Below are 16,769 nucleotides of genomic sequence, written 5' to 3'. Positions count from 1 at the left end.
CACAGACACTAGACAGCCTGTAGTTAATGTTTTAACGTTTTCAGAAGCTTTTGGGTTTGTGTTAGGGTTTAAGAATTAAACAATCAATATAGGCTATATTTTATTATAGGCTTCAGTGTTTTTTTTTTTTTTTTTGCATTCTCCACATGTATCAAATCTGGATTGTTTAATCAGGTAGTGTTTACTTTTAAACCTAGATTAGGCCCTTAGGCTTAGTCTTAAAAATCAGAGGAAACACAAACATTACCTCAATATCCAGGGGTCATATAGTTAAAGAGAGGTTGAATTTAGCCCTTGTTAAAGTAAGTGAAGAGGGAGTCAGTGTGTGTGTGTGTGTGTGTGTGTGTGTGTGTGCTATACAGTGAATGGGAAGTACTGCTGTGACTGTATGTGTGCAGTGAATGGGCAGTGCTGTGTTGCTGTGCCTGTGTTGTACAGTTCGTACGGTAACTGAGGAAACATCAAGAGCAGAGCAGTCTGTCCGGCCCCGCTGCCTGACAGCCTCAGCCGAAAGTCAACGATTCATCCGATGGCGTTGGAAAAACAAAGAGCAGTTTCATTTGTAAGCGGTTTGATTGGCGGCAGCGATTCCAAGCCGTGTTTTCCTGATCCGAAAATGAAGTTTACCTCCAGCTTTCCTCAGTCTCCAGCCACATCCGATGCATTTCTTCTGTCGCTTCCCCATATCGGCCGAGCCGATGCAGCACTTCCCTGTGATGCGGTAAGAGCAGCCGCAGCCTGTGTGTGTGTCTCTCTCTATCTCTCTCTGTTTACTTACTGGTTTATGAGGACATTAAGTCGCTGTTATTTATGAAGACGACACTTCAAGTGTCATTTCTCAAGGAGACATCCGCGGTTACACAATAGCCTGTAGTAAGGCAGAGGCGGTGAATGAACACACTTTATTTCATTCAGAAAATGCGGATACACCACGGTCAAGATCAAATCGATGCTGCTTTGACATTTTTCTTCTTTTGAGCGTTAAAAGAAATTAATCTTGTTTAGCATGCCAGAGGCTATTGCTGTAGTGTTTTTTGTAATGACTGCAAACGGGATAGGCAATATTATCCTACATGACCATTCGAGTGTCCAAAAACAAATGATGTAATTTGTGTCAGTGGTTTTCATTAACGTTGTCCATCACACATAGCCTACACATAACCTGCTTTTTAAACTCACCTGAATTATGTAAAATATATCAAATATATTTTAATTAAAATAAATATTAGGCTACTTTAAGTACTGCCTGATAAAAATGCATTTTTTTAAAGAAAGACGTCAGATGGATTTAGCTGGTTTTGCATCTGAACTCTTCATATATATATATATTTAATATTACAAGTACATTTAAATATTTTATTTTTAAGCATTCTAAAAATTATAGCCTAACAATAATAAATAATAAAATAAAATTAGCAAATAAATAGTAATGACTGAATGGGTTAAGTGACCACCACCCTTTGGAAGTTACTATCTTTACTAACAAATCATTAGGTAACACTGTGGTAGCTACTTTACAGTATATTGAAATGCGTAGCGCAGCCTAGTTTTGAGTGGATGGATTGGTCATCGGACTGAGTTTAACATTCTCCGGTAAAAGATGCTCCTTCATTTTCCGCATTTACGGTTAGAATATTGCAATAAGACTGCATTAATAACAGGGGCTCATGGTACACTAGTAGAGGAGGAGTAAATTCCGTTTCCCTGGAAACCAAAGACTGCTGCTATACCAGCCACCTCCATTTTCAAGACACGAGGTAATAACACACCAGTATCTGTTATATAACTTAATATTATTCGTATTCAGTTGAATACTGCTTAATGTAGGCTATTTCCGAGCAACATAATCTAGAGCTGAGAATGCTTATGCCTGCACTATTATGTACGGTGATTGCGATGGTGTATTTACAGAAGGCATTGAAGTAGTGGATTTTTGATAATGCGCTCGTGATTCAATCAATATTTCAGTCACGTGATTATGTATCGTTGTAACTTGATAACTTTATCAGTTAACACTGAGTGACGGAACTGTCTTAAAAGTGGATGTTGGACTAATGCATCCATATCGATTATATATTATTGACTATATGCCATTTACGTACGTTTATGACCATTTCGTAGCTGATAATGTGTGGGATTTGAGCATCAAAACAATAAAGCTTTATTTTTTTTTTCTACGTACATTAAAATGTCTTGTTTAACTGTATTCTTTATGAGCAAAAATAATGACTAGCATACATTTTCACCATGATTTACCACACCCTTTCAGTTAAACAATACCTCATATACCAACACATCTTGTCAGGCATATTTAGAACCAGAAACATTAGATATCATAAAGACTCTATTTGAGGATTACAGTGCAGCCCCCCAAAACTAATTAATTGTCATTTAAAATCTTTACCAATGGTTGTCACTCTCCTTCAAACCACTAGGTTCTACCCATTTGTTACTAAGATGTATTAATTGTTTAAAATATACTAATAATGCATTGCTTCTTTTATCTTAAATTACTTATTAAATAATAATAATAATAATAATAATAATAATAATAATTGATTGGTTTGGAAAAACATGAGAATGAGTAAATGATGACAGAATTTTCATTTTTGAATGCATCTATTCTTGTAAGTGTTCTTGAGAAGTGTTGTGTAGTGAATCAGGCACTGCACTTTATGCACTACTTACTCAGCCATCTAGTGTATGAATTATATAAAGTTATTTTGAGTCTGAAAGCCACGCCCTCTCCTGTAATAACTAGTGAAAATTTTTGGAATTTTCAGTGTGAACACACTATTTATTCTAAAAAGCACAGAATAGTGCATAAGTATGCATATACTGGGATGCACCCTGTGCACTATGAGTTTATTGGAACACATCTGTTACAAGATGAACTTAGGGGACAAAAACAACAATGGCAACATCTCATCCCAGCTGCACTTTATCATCTGTTCTTCTGTTTTTGTGATCCCAGCTGGTAACCCCATCAGCTTTTTTACCTCAGTGACATTATAAAATCTGTGATGGTGATGCTGGCAGTAGCTTTGAGATTAAAGGAGACGTTCACTTCCAGAACAAAAATGTACAGATAATTTACTCACCCACTTGTCGTCCAAGATGTTCATGTCTTTCTTTCTTGAGTCGATAAGAAATTATGTTTCTTGAGGAAAATATTTCAGGAATGTTCTCCATGTAATTGACTTCTATGGTGCCCCCAAGTTTGAACTTCCAAAATGCAGTTTCAGTGCAGCTTCAAATGGCTCTAAATAATCCCAGCCGAGAAAGAAGGGTCTTATCTAGCGAAACGATCAGCCATTTTCAAAACAAATTGACAGTTTATTTGCTTTTTAACCTCAAATGCTCGTCTTGTCTTGTCTCTGTGATGCACATGCTTAGTCTGTATAAACCGGGTCAAAACAGTTAGGGTATGTCGATAATCTCCCGTCTTGTTTTCTTCTTCAACGTCAAAATCGTCCTATATCACCGTTTTACCTTTTTTTTTGTAAAGGGCGTTTGATTTTCTTTGGATGTTCATTTTGTAAACATTGGGATGATGCTTCTGCAAAGGAAATGAGATGGGAGTTTTTTGACATGTATTGAACCGGAAAAAAACAGAGCTCACGCAGACTTAAACAAGACAAGCGTTTGACTTTAAAAGGTATATAAATTGTCAATTTGTTTCGAAAATGACCGATCGTTTTGCTAGATAAGACCCTTCTTCCTCGGCTGGGATTGTTTAGAGCCATTTGAAGCAGCATTTAAACTGCATTTTGTAAGTTCAAACTTGGGGCCACCATTGAAGTCAGTTATATGGAGATATTTCCAGATTTGTTTTCCTCAAGAAACATAATTTCTTATCGACTGAAGAAAGAAAGACAGAGGCATCTTGGATGACAAGGGGGTGAGTAAATTATCTGTAAATTTTTGTTATGAAAGTGAACTTCTCCTTTAATTAGAAATCCTATTACTCACCATGACTTAGGAATAATTCACTTAAAGCTCAAATGTTAATTATTGACAAATACCTTGTGCACTCTTTCAAAATACCGAAAGTGAATGAGGTCTGTTTTTTTTTTTTTTTTGAGGTTAGACTGCCTCATTTTATGTGACTGTATGCCTGTTTGCGTTGCTGCAAGTGTTTAATTCATTTGCACAGAAGTTGGAAGTTTACCGCTCAACTGAAATGAAGCCCCCCTCAAGGGAACGGTGTACCTTACCAGGAACTCTTAGTGCACTCAGACACACAGGCAGCTCATTTTAAAGGGCTCTGAAGCAACATTAGATGCCATTGGCATCAGTACAGAACCAGTAGGGGTGTAGTGTCTTTATTGATTTCACATGTTGCCATTCTGATTGCTCAACATGCTGAGTCATGTCTGTTTGCAACTCCACAGTTACAGAGTTCACTTTAAAAAGGGGTGAATGGAGGAAGTAGACATGTGAGAATAACTGAGAATTTGCAATGACAGTTGTGAGTTCTTAGAAATGTAATATTTGTATTCCTGTTTGATCAAGTATTGAATTCAATTTAATGGCTCTAATGCTTTAATGTGGCTTATCAAGTAAAAAGTAATAACATAATTCTCCTTGGACCTACAGTATATTTGAGGGTGTATATATATTAATTATGATTTTTACAAAAAGTTTACTTTTTAAATTTAAATTTAATAGAAAGATCACTGTGTCTGTGAATTGCATATTTATTTATTTATTTATTTATACTTATTGATTTAAAAAAAAATCATGTCACTGACCCATTAATCAATGATACATTAATCAACCAATAAAGTGGTGTCCTGGAAAAAAAAAAAAAAAAAGTGTTTTTTATTTCCTTAATGAGGTCCCTATTTATTTCCTTTAAATAAATATTTTAAATGTATTAAATATAAATATTTATTTTATTTTATTTTTCTCTTTTTATTCCATTTTTATTGTTTGTGTTTGTGTTTGTGTGTGTGTGAAAGGCACCATTTTATGGATTCTGACATGGACTATGAGAGGCCAAATGTCGAGACTATCAAGTGTGTGGTGGTTGGAGACAACGCAGTTGGAAAGACCCGTCTTATCTGTGCCCGGGCCTGCAATGCGACGCTTACACAGTACCAGCTACTTGCCACACATGTGCCCACTGTCTGGGCAATAGATCAGTACAGAGTCTGCCAGGAGGTGAGGGATCCCTGCTGGAATGCCTATTCTTATTCATAAAAAAGTATATGAAAGAAATAATGATGCAAAATATGACAGTTGCTACTTTTGTATAATTTTGCTGATAAGTAATCTGATAACATGTTGAAAAATGTGTTGTACGCAGTTTCTCGGGTAAATCTCCATGCATGTGATAGGTGTGTCTCTCCGGCCAGGTTCTAGAAAGGTCCAGGGATGTGGTGGATGATGTCAGTGTGTCCTTGCGTCTCTGGGACACTTTTGGCGACCATCACAAGGACCGCAGATTTGCGTATGGCAGGTAAACTTGGATTACCTCTCTTCTTCACACTAGATTAAGTATATATAAATGAATTCATTTTTAATGTTGTCCTTTTCCCCATATTTTTTTCCACATTTTGGGAAGGTTTGTGAAGATATTTATACCTGTACTTAAAAAAGTACTTCCTTTAAGATTCTCTTTTTTATTTATGTGAAACTGTCATGCACTGAACTGTATCAAACTAAACTTTGCTCTCACTGATAAGCTTATATTGAGTCAAACGGTGACCCTAAAAAGGTTACCAAGCAAACTAAACAGTTTTAACATGTATAAGGTAATGAGTTGACTCTGGTTTGCCAATAGGTCTGATGTGGTGGTGTTGTGTTTCTCCATTGCAAACCCAAACTCGCTCCACCATGTGAGGACGATGTGGTACCCTGAGATCAAGCATTTCTGTCCCAGAGCTCCTGTTATCCTAGTGGGCTGCCAGCTAGACCTGCGGTACGCCGACCTGGAGGCAGTGAACAGAGCTCGCCGGCCACTGGCCAGGTAAATTACTATGGGTCCAACTTGCAAATATTTGTAGTCATTAATGCTGGGAATATAAAACTTATAACTCTGTTCCTGTGTACATTCTGAATGTTTTCCTTATCTGACTCATCCACTTAAAGTCTTGGAGTCTCTAATAATGAGCTAGTATGTGTAGTGTTGGGGTGTGAAATACTGTTTAATCTATGGCTGTGTTCCACTTTGTTGTTTTATGCCATTTGCTCGTTAACTTGGATGTACATCACTGATTATGTCGCACAAGTGCTCTCTACTGGCAGAACCCTTGCAATTGGCTGAATTGGAATGTCCTAAACACTTGATCTCTTGGAATTCACTATGGAGTTTATTTATTATTTTTCATTACAAATTTGTAGAATGCAGCATTCTGTATGAATATATGTATGCTTGGACTTTTTAAAAATTGTTTTTAAAAATTATTCATATAATTTAATTGGGGTAGGGGGAAATTAAAGGATTAGTTCACCCAAAAATACAAGTTCTGTCATTACTCACCCTCATGTCGTTCCAAACCCGTAAGACCTTAGTTCATTTTCAGAACACAAATTAAGATACTTTTAATGAGATCTGAGTGCTTTCTGACCCTGTATAGACAGCAGCACAACTGACATGTTCCTAGGCCCAAAAAGATAAAAGAACATTAATAAAATAGCCCATGTGACATCAGTGATTCAACAAGCCATGAAGCTACAAGAATACTTTTTGTGCGCATAGAAAAAATATCTAACGTCTTTATTCTAGGGCTGCCCTCAACTGAAGATTTTTCTGGTTGACTAGTAGTCGATAATTCTTTTTTTATTAAGTTATATTTATGGACTTTTTACACCTTTAAAATTGCACGTTTATTAATAAACCATATAAATCATAATAATGAGCCTTAAATTGCGTACATTCCCTAATAAGCGCTCAAGCGCACAAAAAAAACTTGACACAGCACCTCGCCAGATATAATATTATTAATGTGGCAAGGAGATTGCATTAACGTTTTAATAATTTATTGTATTTTAATAATTTATTGTATTTAAAATTAATACAAAGCACTCAGAAGTTTCTGGAAATCCAGTGTTGTGCTGATTAATATTTTTGTGAATACCATGATTTTTTTCCCCAGGACTCTTTGATAAATAGAAAGTTCAAAAGAACAGCTTTTTTCCCCTTTCAAAACAGAAATCATTTTTTACATATAATGTATTTACTGTTAATTTTTTATCAATTTAATGCATCTTTGCTCAATAAATGTATTAAAAAAAACACTCTTACTGATCACAAACTTTTGAGAGGTAGTATGTTTTCATAATTTTTCAAAATTAAAGAATTAAATTAAAAAATGATTATTAAAAGTAAATGAGAATTAAATAGAACTAAATAAAACAACTGATTTTAAAAATTGTACAATTATTTAAATTATTTTCCTTTTTATAATTATTTAAATTAATTAGTTGGTAGATAAATTAGTATTAACATATTTAATAATACATTTTTTTGATAATATATTATAAAATATATTTAATTAATGTATCAGGCTAACATCTTAATTTGTAATAGTACAATATCTCTCTTTTTTTTTATTTAATTTCTTTACATTTTTTAACAAACCTTTAGCACCTTCCTGAACCCCATTTTGAAAACCCCTACAATGGACAACACTTAAAGGGATAGTTCATCTAAAAATTAAAATTAATTAATCACCCTCATGTCGTTGCACACTAAAGGTCATTGCACACTGAGTCCAGAATTTCCGTCTGAAATTTTTCGCACGTTAAAAAATAAATACAGCCTCATGTTGTGTCAATCGAGTTTATATGCGTCCAAAACTTTCGTCCGTTAAAAAAAGTTTGGATCAGGTTAGATTTTCTGTGTTTTTACATCTGTAGCAAGCATTTTGATAGGACAGGATGACGAATACAAAAAAACGAAAAAAAAGGAAAAACACATTGATAAACTAGCACTTTGTTTTTGTTAACATTAGATTGAGCTGCCATGTAAAACTGCATACATCTTTCAGATGAAAAGCCATATTTGTGGTTGATAAATGATTGGTGAGCATTTGGATGTCCTGCCTGATGTACAGTAGGGGTATCTTACCATATAGACCAGCTGTTAACGATCAGTCCTTCAAGGACTGCATGACTTCGCCACTTCCTGTTGAATTTTGTTTTTCTACAACTAAGTGACCAATAAAATTGTGGTCGACCAAGCTTCTTTTAGTCGACTAATGGTTAGTCGACTATTAGGGGGCAGCACTACTTTATGCAACCATTTCTTCTCCTCCATGTCAGTCATGAGAGTACCATGGCGCATGCGTGTGGTGCTGCTGACGCAGGAGCCAGCATTCTGAAATAGAACCCGGATTACAAAGCAGAGGAAGATGCACTCTGTATGTACACATTGTCTATGTTAATATGTCTGAAGATTTCGACAGAGCGAATGACTTGCAATTTTTTGCCCAGCATTCTTTATGTGAACTAGAATATATAGACGATAAACTAAAAGAAAGGGACGTTCTACATCAGAACACCGGCTCCTGCATCAGCAGCACCACATGCATGCATCGTGGTACTCTCATGAACATGCATCGAAGACTGACACAGAAGAGGAGAAATTGTAAAATTAAGTTGTTATTCTTTTCTTTGTGCACAAAAAATATTCTTGTAGCTTCATAAAATTACGGTTGAACCACTGATGTCACATGGACTATATAAATGATGTCCTCCTTACCAGTGTTTGGGAAAGTTACTTTTAAAAGTAATGCATTACAATTTTGCGTTACTCCCTGAAAAAGTAACTAATTACGTTACCTAGTTACTTTTTATGAAAAGTAATGTGTTACTTTTTAAATCTGGGCAGGGCTTGCTTCTTTGTTTTTAATATAAAACAATTCTAAACTAAAAGCCCTTTTACACCAAAACTGAAATGAATTCACCTCAGGCTAAAAGAAAAGTACATTTATGCAGGAGAAGATCACTCTTCAGCTATAAAAAAAAATGAAGCACAAATGTTAGTTTATCTGAATTTTTGCTTATTAGTATGGTTGAATTGCATCATCGAAGGTCAGCAGCAAAGACATTGGTTAATTAAATGGGATTAAATACATAAAGGATATTTGTTTTATTTAACATATTTAAATATTGCAGGGTTGCGACATATTCTGAGTTTGCATTTCACTGTTTTTATTCATTTTGAGGAATACTGAATCTGTTTTTTGTGAGGGAGATGAATTAATGCATGTTCACATTTAGTCTAGAACACAGTAACATCATGTTTACTCCCAATTTCCAGACAGGAGACTTGTCAATCAATACATGGGGAAAAATGTAACTGGCGTTACTTATTTGAAAAGTCAGTTAGTAATTTAGAAATTCAAAAGTAATGCGTTACTTTACTAGTTACTTGAAAAAAGTAATATCATTACGTAACCTGCTTTACTTGTAATACATTACCCCCAACACAGCTCCTTACTACCTTTCTGGGCCTTGAACGAGTCAGTTATGTTGCTGTCTATTGAGGATCAGAAAGCTCTCAGATTTCATTAAAATATCTTAATCTGTGTTTCGAAGATGAGCGAAGGTCTTACAGGTTTGGAATGATATGAGGATGAGTAATTAATGACAGAATTTTTATTTTTGTGTGGACTATCCCTTTAAATGTAACAATGTGAATTAAACTTCACAGTTGTGTTGCACTGCCGTTTATGAAACTGCCTGAAGTATATATAGGAAGTAGACTTGGTCCCTTGGTCAAAATCGAGGAAGTGCTTAGGGAAGTTTGTGGTGAGTTTGTGTCTAAAAGTGAAGTGGAATGCATCCTATGTCCCCAGCAATTCTATAGTCTAAAAACTAAAAAAAAATCTGTAACAATATTTTAAAAGTCCAAAATTACAATTCTGTGAATACTCACCCTCACCCAAGATGCACCTTGGCACGCCATATTCAAATGAACATGAACGGAATTTGAGAGAAGTAGTGGAGGGGAAGATTTTCAGTGATTCATGTTTTAAATTTTAGTCTGTTCCTCATGAAACTGTTGTCATGTAACTTCATAATATTGTGCATGAGATTTTATCAATAATTTCTTTTGGTATTTTAATGGTGCTATGTTGTAATATTTGAAGCTCAACTGCATCTATGTCAGGGGTGTCCAATCCTGCTCTTGCATTAAAACCCTACTATCCTGCAGGGTTTAGCTCCAACCCCAACTAAATACACCTAAACCAGCTAATTAAGCTCTTCGGACTCACTGGCTGCACCCGGAAGCTTAGCCAGCTGACTTGTTCCCTCAGAGCACTGTCAAACAATGACATTGCAGGTAGCTTTTGTGCATGAAGGTATCTTAAAAACACTGATCTTAGACAAGCCTTTGAGGTGGCATAATGGTTTAAATGGTCCACAACAAATTAGAAAGGGCTTTGGTCATAGCTAAGTGAATATTTCATTACTGCAATGCCTATTTTTCTGCAAGAAATTAAATTAAATCTGCACACAAACTGAGCTCAACTGTCATGGAATTGAATGCACAGGATTGTGGGATATCATAGACAGAGAGGATACATCTAGAGTATGCTGCCTTCAAAAATCAACGAGATGAAGGTGTCTCAGTAGACAGGATGCGACAGTCATAGGATTTGGACTTGCCTTCCTATCTCAGAAAGTGCAGACAGCATTTTCAGCTTCTGTGCAGCCATTACAAACTTCCAGGCAGGTTTGTTGAAGTTAGTTGGAGCTAATCTCTGCAAGACACTGATGCTCCACGAGCAAGGACTGGACACATTGACTTATGTCCATTCACTTTCATTGTACAATAAAGAGTAAGTCTTTTGATCTTCTACAAAACAAAGTAAATCATACAGGGTTTGATTGACATGAGGGTGAGTAAAACATTTTGGGAAAGCTAGTTTTTTAGTATCATGCTGTTTTTTTTTGTTTCAGACCCATTAAATCCAATGAGATATTGGCGCCAGAGAAAGGCCGTGAGGTTGCTAAAGAACTAGGCGTCCCTTATTATGAGACCAGCATAGTTGCTCAGTTTGGGGTTAAGGACGTTTTTGACAATGCCATCCGTGCAGCCCTCATTTCCCGCCGTCATCTCCAGTTCTGGAAGTCACATTTACGAAACGTTCAAAGACCACTCCTCCAAGCCCCCTTCCTTCCCCCTAAACCCCCTCCACCTATTATCTCCGTTCCCGCCCCTCCCAGTAACATCGAAGAACACCCCAGTCGGCTGTTGGAGGACCCGCTCTGTGCCGACGTCATCTTAGTCCTCCAGGAACGCCAGAGGATCTTCGCCCACCGCATCTACCTTGCCACATCTTCTTCCAAGTTCTACGACCTCTTCTTGACTGAACCTCGGGGTCCTGAGGAGACCGAACGGGAGCGGGAAAGACCCCGAGGGCCACCACTTTGTGGCCGCGATTTGCTGATGCGTGCAGCTAGTTTTGACGTTTGTGAAAATAGCGATGATGGAGATAGAGCAAACTTGCGTGCCTGCACCAGTGATGGAACTCTAAAAGGCGACGGAGACCGTCGTGGTCGTCTACTCCCAGCCTTGAGTCGTGCTTTCATTAGCATCCAAGAAGAAATGGTGGATGACCCCGTCACTTTCAACCCTAGAAAAATGACTGTTGTGCACATGGACCCTTCAATGCAGCCCGGTCCATTCCGATCTGTGTTGCGGTACCTGTATACAGGTAAACTAGACGAGCGGGAGAAGGAGCTAATGCAGGTGGCCCACATCGCAGAGCTGCTGGAAGTGTTTGACCTCCGTATGATGGTGGCTAACATCCTGAACGATGAGGCCTTCATGAATCAGGAGATCACCAAGGCCTTTCACGTGAGACGCACCAATCGAGTGAAAGAATGTCTGGCCAAAGGGACCTTCTCTGGTGAGAGGCATGTGAACTGTATGTTTGCTTGGTACTCTAGTTATAAGAGATGCACCATTACTGCTTTTACATGAAATTAACTGTCTTCAAGAGTAGATTTCAAGACAGCTACAGTACTGTCAGACATGTATGATTGCTCTGAAACTGGTTAGAGCAGGGTTAGGCAATTTCGGTCCAAGAGAGCCGCAGTCCTGCGAAGTTAAGCTACAGCCCTGAAAAATAAAATCTCCCCTGCCTATAGCCTTAGTAGTCCTTAAGATATTGATTAGCTTGTTCAGGTGTGGTTGATTAGGGTTGGAGCTAAACTCTGCAGGACAGCGGCTCTCTAGGACTGAACTTGCCAACCCCTGGGTTAGAAGTCAGTCACATGAATCATTATTTCAATCAAACAGCTATTCAGCATATCAAAATGAAATTTTGTGATTCAAAAAGTTACATACAAGAAGTCAAATACAGTAAAAATCTAGTTAAATGATATGCATTCACACTATTTCTCTAGATATTTCAATTATATTAAAGCAAAATGTCATAATTTTCATTTATAAGCACCAAAATGACATACATCTTCTCTAAAACCTCCTGTATATAAAAACTGGGAGTAATCATCATCATGTGATGGTCTGAATCCCACTTGGAGTAGTGTGAGAATTGGATGGGTTACGTTGGTGCCGTGACCCAGATGGGAGTGAGGTCTAGGACCTCACCCCCCTGGCCTCAAGGGCACACTAGCAACTGATCAGTGTTGGGAACAAGAAATAGTTTAATAGCTATGATACTGGTTTGCATAGTAAATGGTAGTTATGACAGAAACACTGGCATCTAACAATGTCTTGGAAAAAACAAGTAATCTTTAAAAAATAAAGCATATGAATAAACCCAAATAGGAAAAAAAGTGTCCTAAACTCCTGAAACATTGCTGTCTTATTTTAGAGCAGTCAATGCAATTTATGAAAGAAGTCAGTTAAATCTGTATGTGTGTGCACGTGAAAATTCAGATGTAACCCCCTTTGTAATAATTAACATTTTCAAAAGTAACTATAATTTAATTACACATTTTTTCTCAGTTGCTGTAACTAATTACAATTATTTATTTTGCAATTAAATTATGTAATTCCATTACATATAATTAGTTGCTCCCCAACACTGCAACTGATGCAAGGAGGTTAAAAGAATAGTTCATCCAAAAATGAAATTTACTCACCCTCAAGCCATCTTGTGTGTATATGACTTTTGTTTTTCAGATAAATACAATCAAGTTATAGTAAAAAATTGTCATGGCTTTTCCAAGCTTTATAATGACAGTGAATAGGCGTTGAGATTTTAAAGTCCAAAAAAGTGCATCCATCCATCATAAAAAGCATTTGGGGGTTACTAAAGGCCTTCTGAAGCGAAACAGTGTGTTTGTGTAAGAAAAATATCCATATTCAAAACTTTTTAAACTGTAATCTCTAACTTCCGCTAACTGTCATACGCATGTTCGAGAGAGAGTGGCGTTCCAGCAGATGACGTATGACGTAAGTGTAGCATCAGCTCTGGCGAGAATATGCTAGTCTTGTGAGGACCAAGTTTGTTTACAGCAAAGGAAAACTAGTCTACTCTTGACATAAATCCTCTGACATTTTCCTTTACCAATCGTCATTTTATCTTTTAATTCTTGACCGGTGTCTTGTTTTGTTCTCTCCTCTGCACTTATTCATTCATCACTTCTCACCAGAGCTTACGTTATGCCTACGACGTCTTACATCATCCGCTGGAACACCACTCTCTTGCGCAAATGACAGTTAGCGGATGCTAAATATTATGGCTTATTAGGTTTTAGTATGGATATTTTTCTTACACAAATGCACTGATTCAGAGGGCCTCCCTGGAGCTGTGTGGAGCACTTTTATGACAGATGGATGCAGTTTATTAGACTTCAAAATCTCAACACCCATTCACTGCCATTATAAAGCTTGGAGGAGCAAGGACACTTTTTAATATAACTCCTATTGTATTTGTCTGAAAGAAAAAAAGTCATATACATCTAGGATGGCTTGAGGGTGAGCAAATCATCTGATAATTTTAATTTTTTTGAGTGAACTGTCTCTTTAAGTCTTTACCATCCTTGTTAGTGTGTCCGCCTCCCATTACAGAGATGTCGGTTTGAATCCTACTTGATGCAATATGAGCAGAACTGGAGGCGTTACATTACCTTATTTATTTCTTGTATGTCTGTCGGTTATACTTACTGTGCATAGCTTTCAGACACCCAGCTGGAGTAGTTTTGCTGTGCCTTTGCTTTTTTCCTTTAAATATCCCTATTTGTCCCACCAACCTCCCTGTGTCACTTTGAATAATACTGTCAGCTGTACAGTATATTAAATAGCACACTTCTGCGTTTTTGGTATTTGCACACGTTGGGTGTACAGTGTACATCCTAGCAGAAGGTCACCCAGTATTGTTTATATCCAAAGCAAATTTTTCTCAAATGTGAGATGAGCTCAAGCAGAATGTCCCTTCAAGCTATTTTCCCCTCTACTTCAGCTCAATTATTCACCCCTAGAGAGAAAAACAAGCCCCCATATTTTGCCAGCTGTATTTTGGTTTCATAATAAGTGCTCTTCTGGTAGTGAGAACCGGTGCGGATGTATTGTGTTTTTCAGCACTCTCAGGGTTTGGAGGACATCAAGCTGTCTTGTAATGCTGACCGAGCTTTTCCCTCTCCAAACATAAACACTGAGCATTTCTATTTATTTATCCTTCACTCTAGCACTATGATTGAGCTTTAGTGGAATGTAATATTGAGCCACTGTCACAAAGTGCCTTTTAAGTTGTCAAGATGATATTGTCCAATATTGGCCGAATTTGAGATTGAACCAATAGTGGTAGTTCCTCTTGTGTCAATTTCAGATCTAACAAGGGTGGATTTTATTGAACTTGATTTACCAGAGAGTGGAGAATGTTTATATGAGATGTGACATAACAGTGATTTGAAAAGCTACAGAATTTTTTCTGTTTTTTTGCTGCAGACGTGGTGTTCAGGTTGGATGATGGCACCATTATGGCCCATAAACCACTGCTCATCTCAAGCTGTGATTGGATGGCAGCCATGTTTGGTGGACCATTTGTGGAGAGCTGTACAAAAGAGGTACAATGCACTCACATTATGTCTAAACCAGTACCACTGGGAACACTGAGCTTTTAAAGATGATGTTTGTGTTGTATATTTCAATGGGCACACTGTGTACAATTTAATAGTTTGTCTAACATGACCTAATAGAGTTTTAGAAATAGGAAAACTTTACTAATGAATACATCACATTCTAATCATTCTCTTCTTGCATGTTACTGTTTTATTCCCCTCAAAAAATCCGCTTTGAGATTGTTGCTGTGTTTTGTCAGGTGCTGTTTCCAAACACTACGCGGAGCTGCATGCGTGCTGTGCTGGAGTATCTCTATACTGGCTGCTTCTGCTCTCGCCCAGATCTGGATGCCATGGAACTCATTGTACTTGCGAACCGTCTCTGTCTGCCTCACCTGGTAGCGCTGACAGGTACACAAACAAACCTGCACTCACTGTTTCTGCTGAGACTATAATGCACATAACAGTCTGATCTCCGCAGGCAACCAAATTCTGTGTAAATTTATATCTTTAACTAGTTTAACTAGTGGTGAAGAGAGAGACTGAAATATTTTGTACTGAAATATAATGCTATTCACTCCAGGGCCACAAATTAGTGATTTTTACCATGTTTAAAGAGTGTTTTTGGGTATGATGTGAAGCCAGTTCATGGTAGGGTGACCACCTGGCAATAGATCTGCTGCGGGACATAGATGTGACTTTGTGGGACACATGTGACACAGATACATTTTCTACTGTTTTGCTATGGAAACACTGATTTAGATCTGTTGTCATATGCTTATTTATGTTTCTTTTATTAAAATAAGAAGAAAGTCGCATCTCAAAGCTGCATTGATTTTTTTAAATAAGTAGCTCAACCATTTCCATCAGTGGTGCTAGATCACTTGATAAGGTCCGGACATCGAAACTACGCCACAAAAAGAATAAATAAAAAGCTTTTTTAAAAAGGCAAAAAAACACATGCACATTTGCTTAATATGATAATTAAAAACCAACAGGCTGATGAAAATGCGGGACATTTGCTCAATATGCTACGTGCGGGACAAGGGGTGAAAATGCTGTGCGGTACAATGCAAAACGGGACAGGTGGTCACCCCAGTTCACGGATGGACTTGCTTTTCTCTATGGCCTATCTGTTAGATATACGCATCTACATTTGCTTGTTCTTCTTTTTCTTCGCTGAAAAGTGTGTAATCACACCAGACGTGAATTTACTTTTTTTTCAGCCTGAGGCTGAGGCTTGGTATGAACAGGCTTTTACGTTTGCCAAAAATATAACTTTATATATTAATACAAACAAGCAAGCCTTGCCCAGATTTAACATTGCATTTAAGTAATGCAAATGTAACGTACGGCATTACGTAAAAAGTAACTAAGTAATGTAATTAGTTACTCAAAATTGTAATGCATTACTTTTAAAAGTAACTTTCCACAACACTGGTGTTGACTGATGAATTTGCACATGGTTTGCCCTTAAACATTAAAACACCAGACAGACAGTGCTAAACACTTGACTGGTGACTGATGACTTGACTTGACTGTTTTTTTTTTTTACCGCACAGGGATTGTACTACTGAATCATTTATTAACAAAGAATACAAACAAAAAAATAATTGTGACATATTCTGTTGTTTTTATGAGTGTTGTGTGTCTGTCCTAGAGCTGTACACTGTGAAGGTACTGACAGAGGCTGCCATGATGGGAGCTGATATAGATGGAGATGTTCTGCTCTATCTGGACATGGCCCAGGTAAATATTGACAGACAGACCCATGTCAA

General features: G+C 37.2%; 1 protein-coding gene across 3 annotated transcripts in view; it reads left to right on the top strand.

Annotated features, from left to right (window-relative positions):
• The first annotated feature begins 418 nt into the window (after positions 1-418).
• The window catches only part of rhobtb2a (Rho related BTB domain containing 2a), a 33,792-nt gene continuing 17,441 nt past the window's right edge, over positions 419-16,769 (top strand). Inside the window, exons 1-8 of one of the 3 annotated variants that reach the window (XM_051117116.1) lie at positions 419-721; positions 4,965-5,166; positions 5,361-5,464; positions 5,789-5,974; positions 10,918-11,870; positions 14,879-14,997; positions 15,252-15,402; positions 16,633-16,740. In XM_051117116.1, the coding sequence (XP_050973073.1) occupies positions 660-721; positions 4,965-5,166; positions 5,361-5,464; positions 5,789-5,974; positions 10,918-11,870; positions 14,879-14,997; positions 15,252-15,402; positions 16,633-16,700 (1,845 nt within the window). In that variant the 5' untranslated portion in view covers positions 419-659 and the 3' untranslated portion in view covers positions 16,701-16,740. Of the gene's footprint in view, positions 722-1,556; positions 1,758-4,964; positions 5,167-5,360; positions 5,465-5,788; positions 5,975-10,917; positions 11,871-14,878; positions 14,998-15,251; positions 15,403-16,632; positions 16,741-16,769 lie in introns of those variants that run through there. The other 2 variants (XM_051117114.1, XM_051117115.1) reach the window with 2 other exon arrangements.

This window comes from Labeo rohita, chromosome 8, assembly GCF_022985175.1.
Source record: "Labeo rohita strain BAU-BD-2019 chromosome 8, IGBB_LRoh.1.0, whole genome shotgun sequence".
Classification (NCBI taxonomy): Eukaryota; Metazoa; Chordata; class Actinopteri; order Cypriniformes; family Cyprinidae; genus Labeo; species Labeo rohita.
This window is presented reverse-complemented; position numbering and strand designations above follow the sequence as displayed.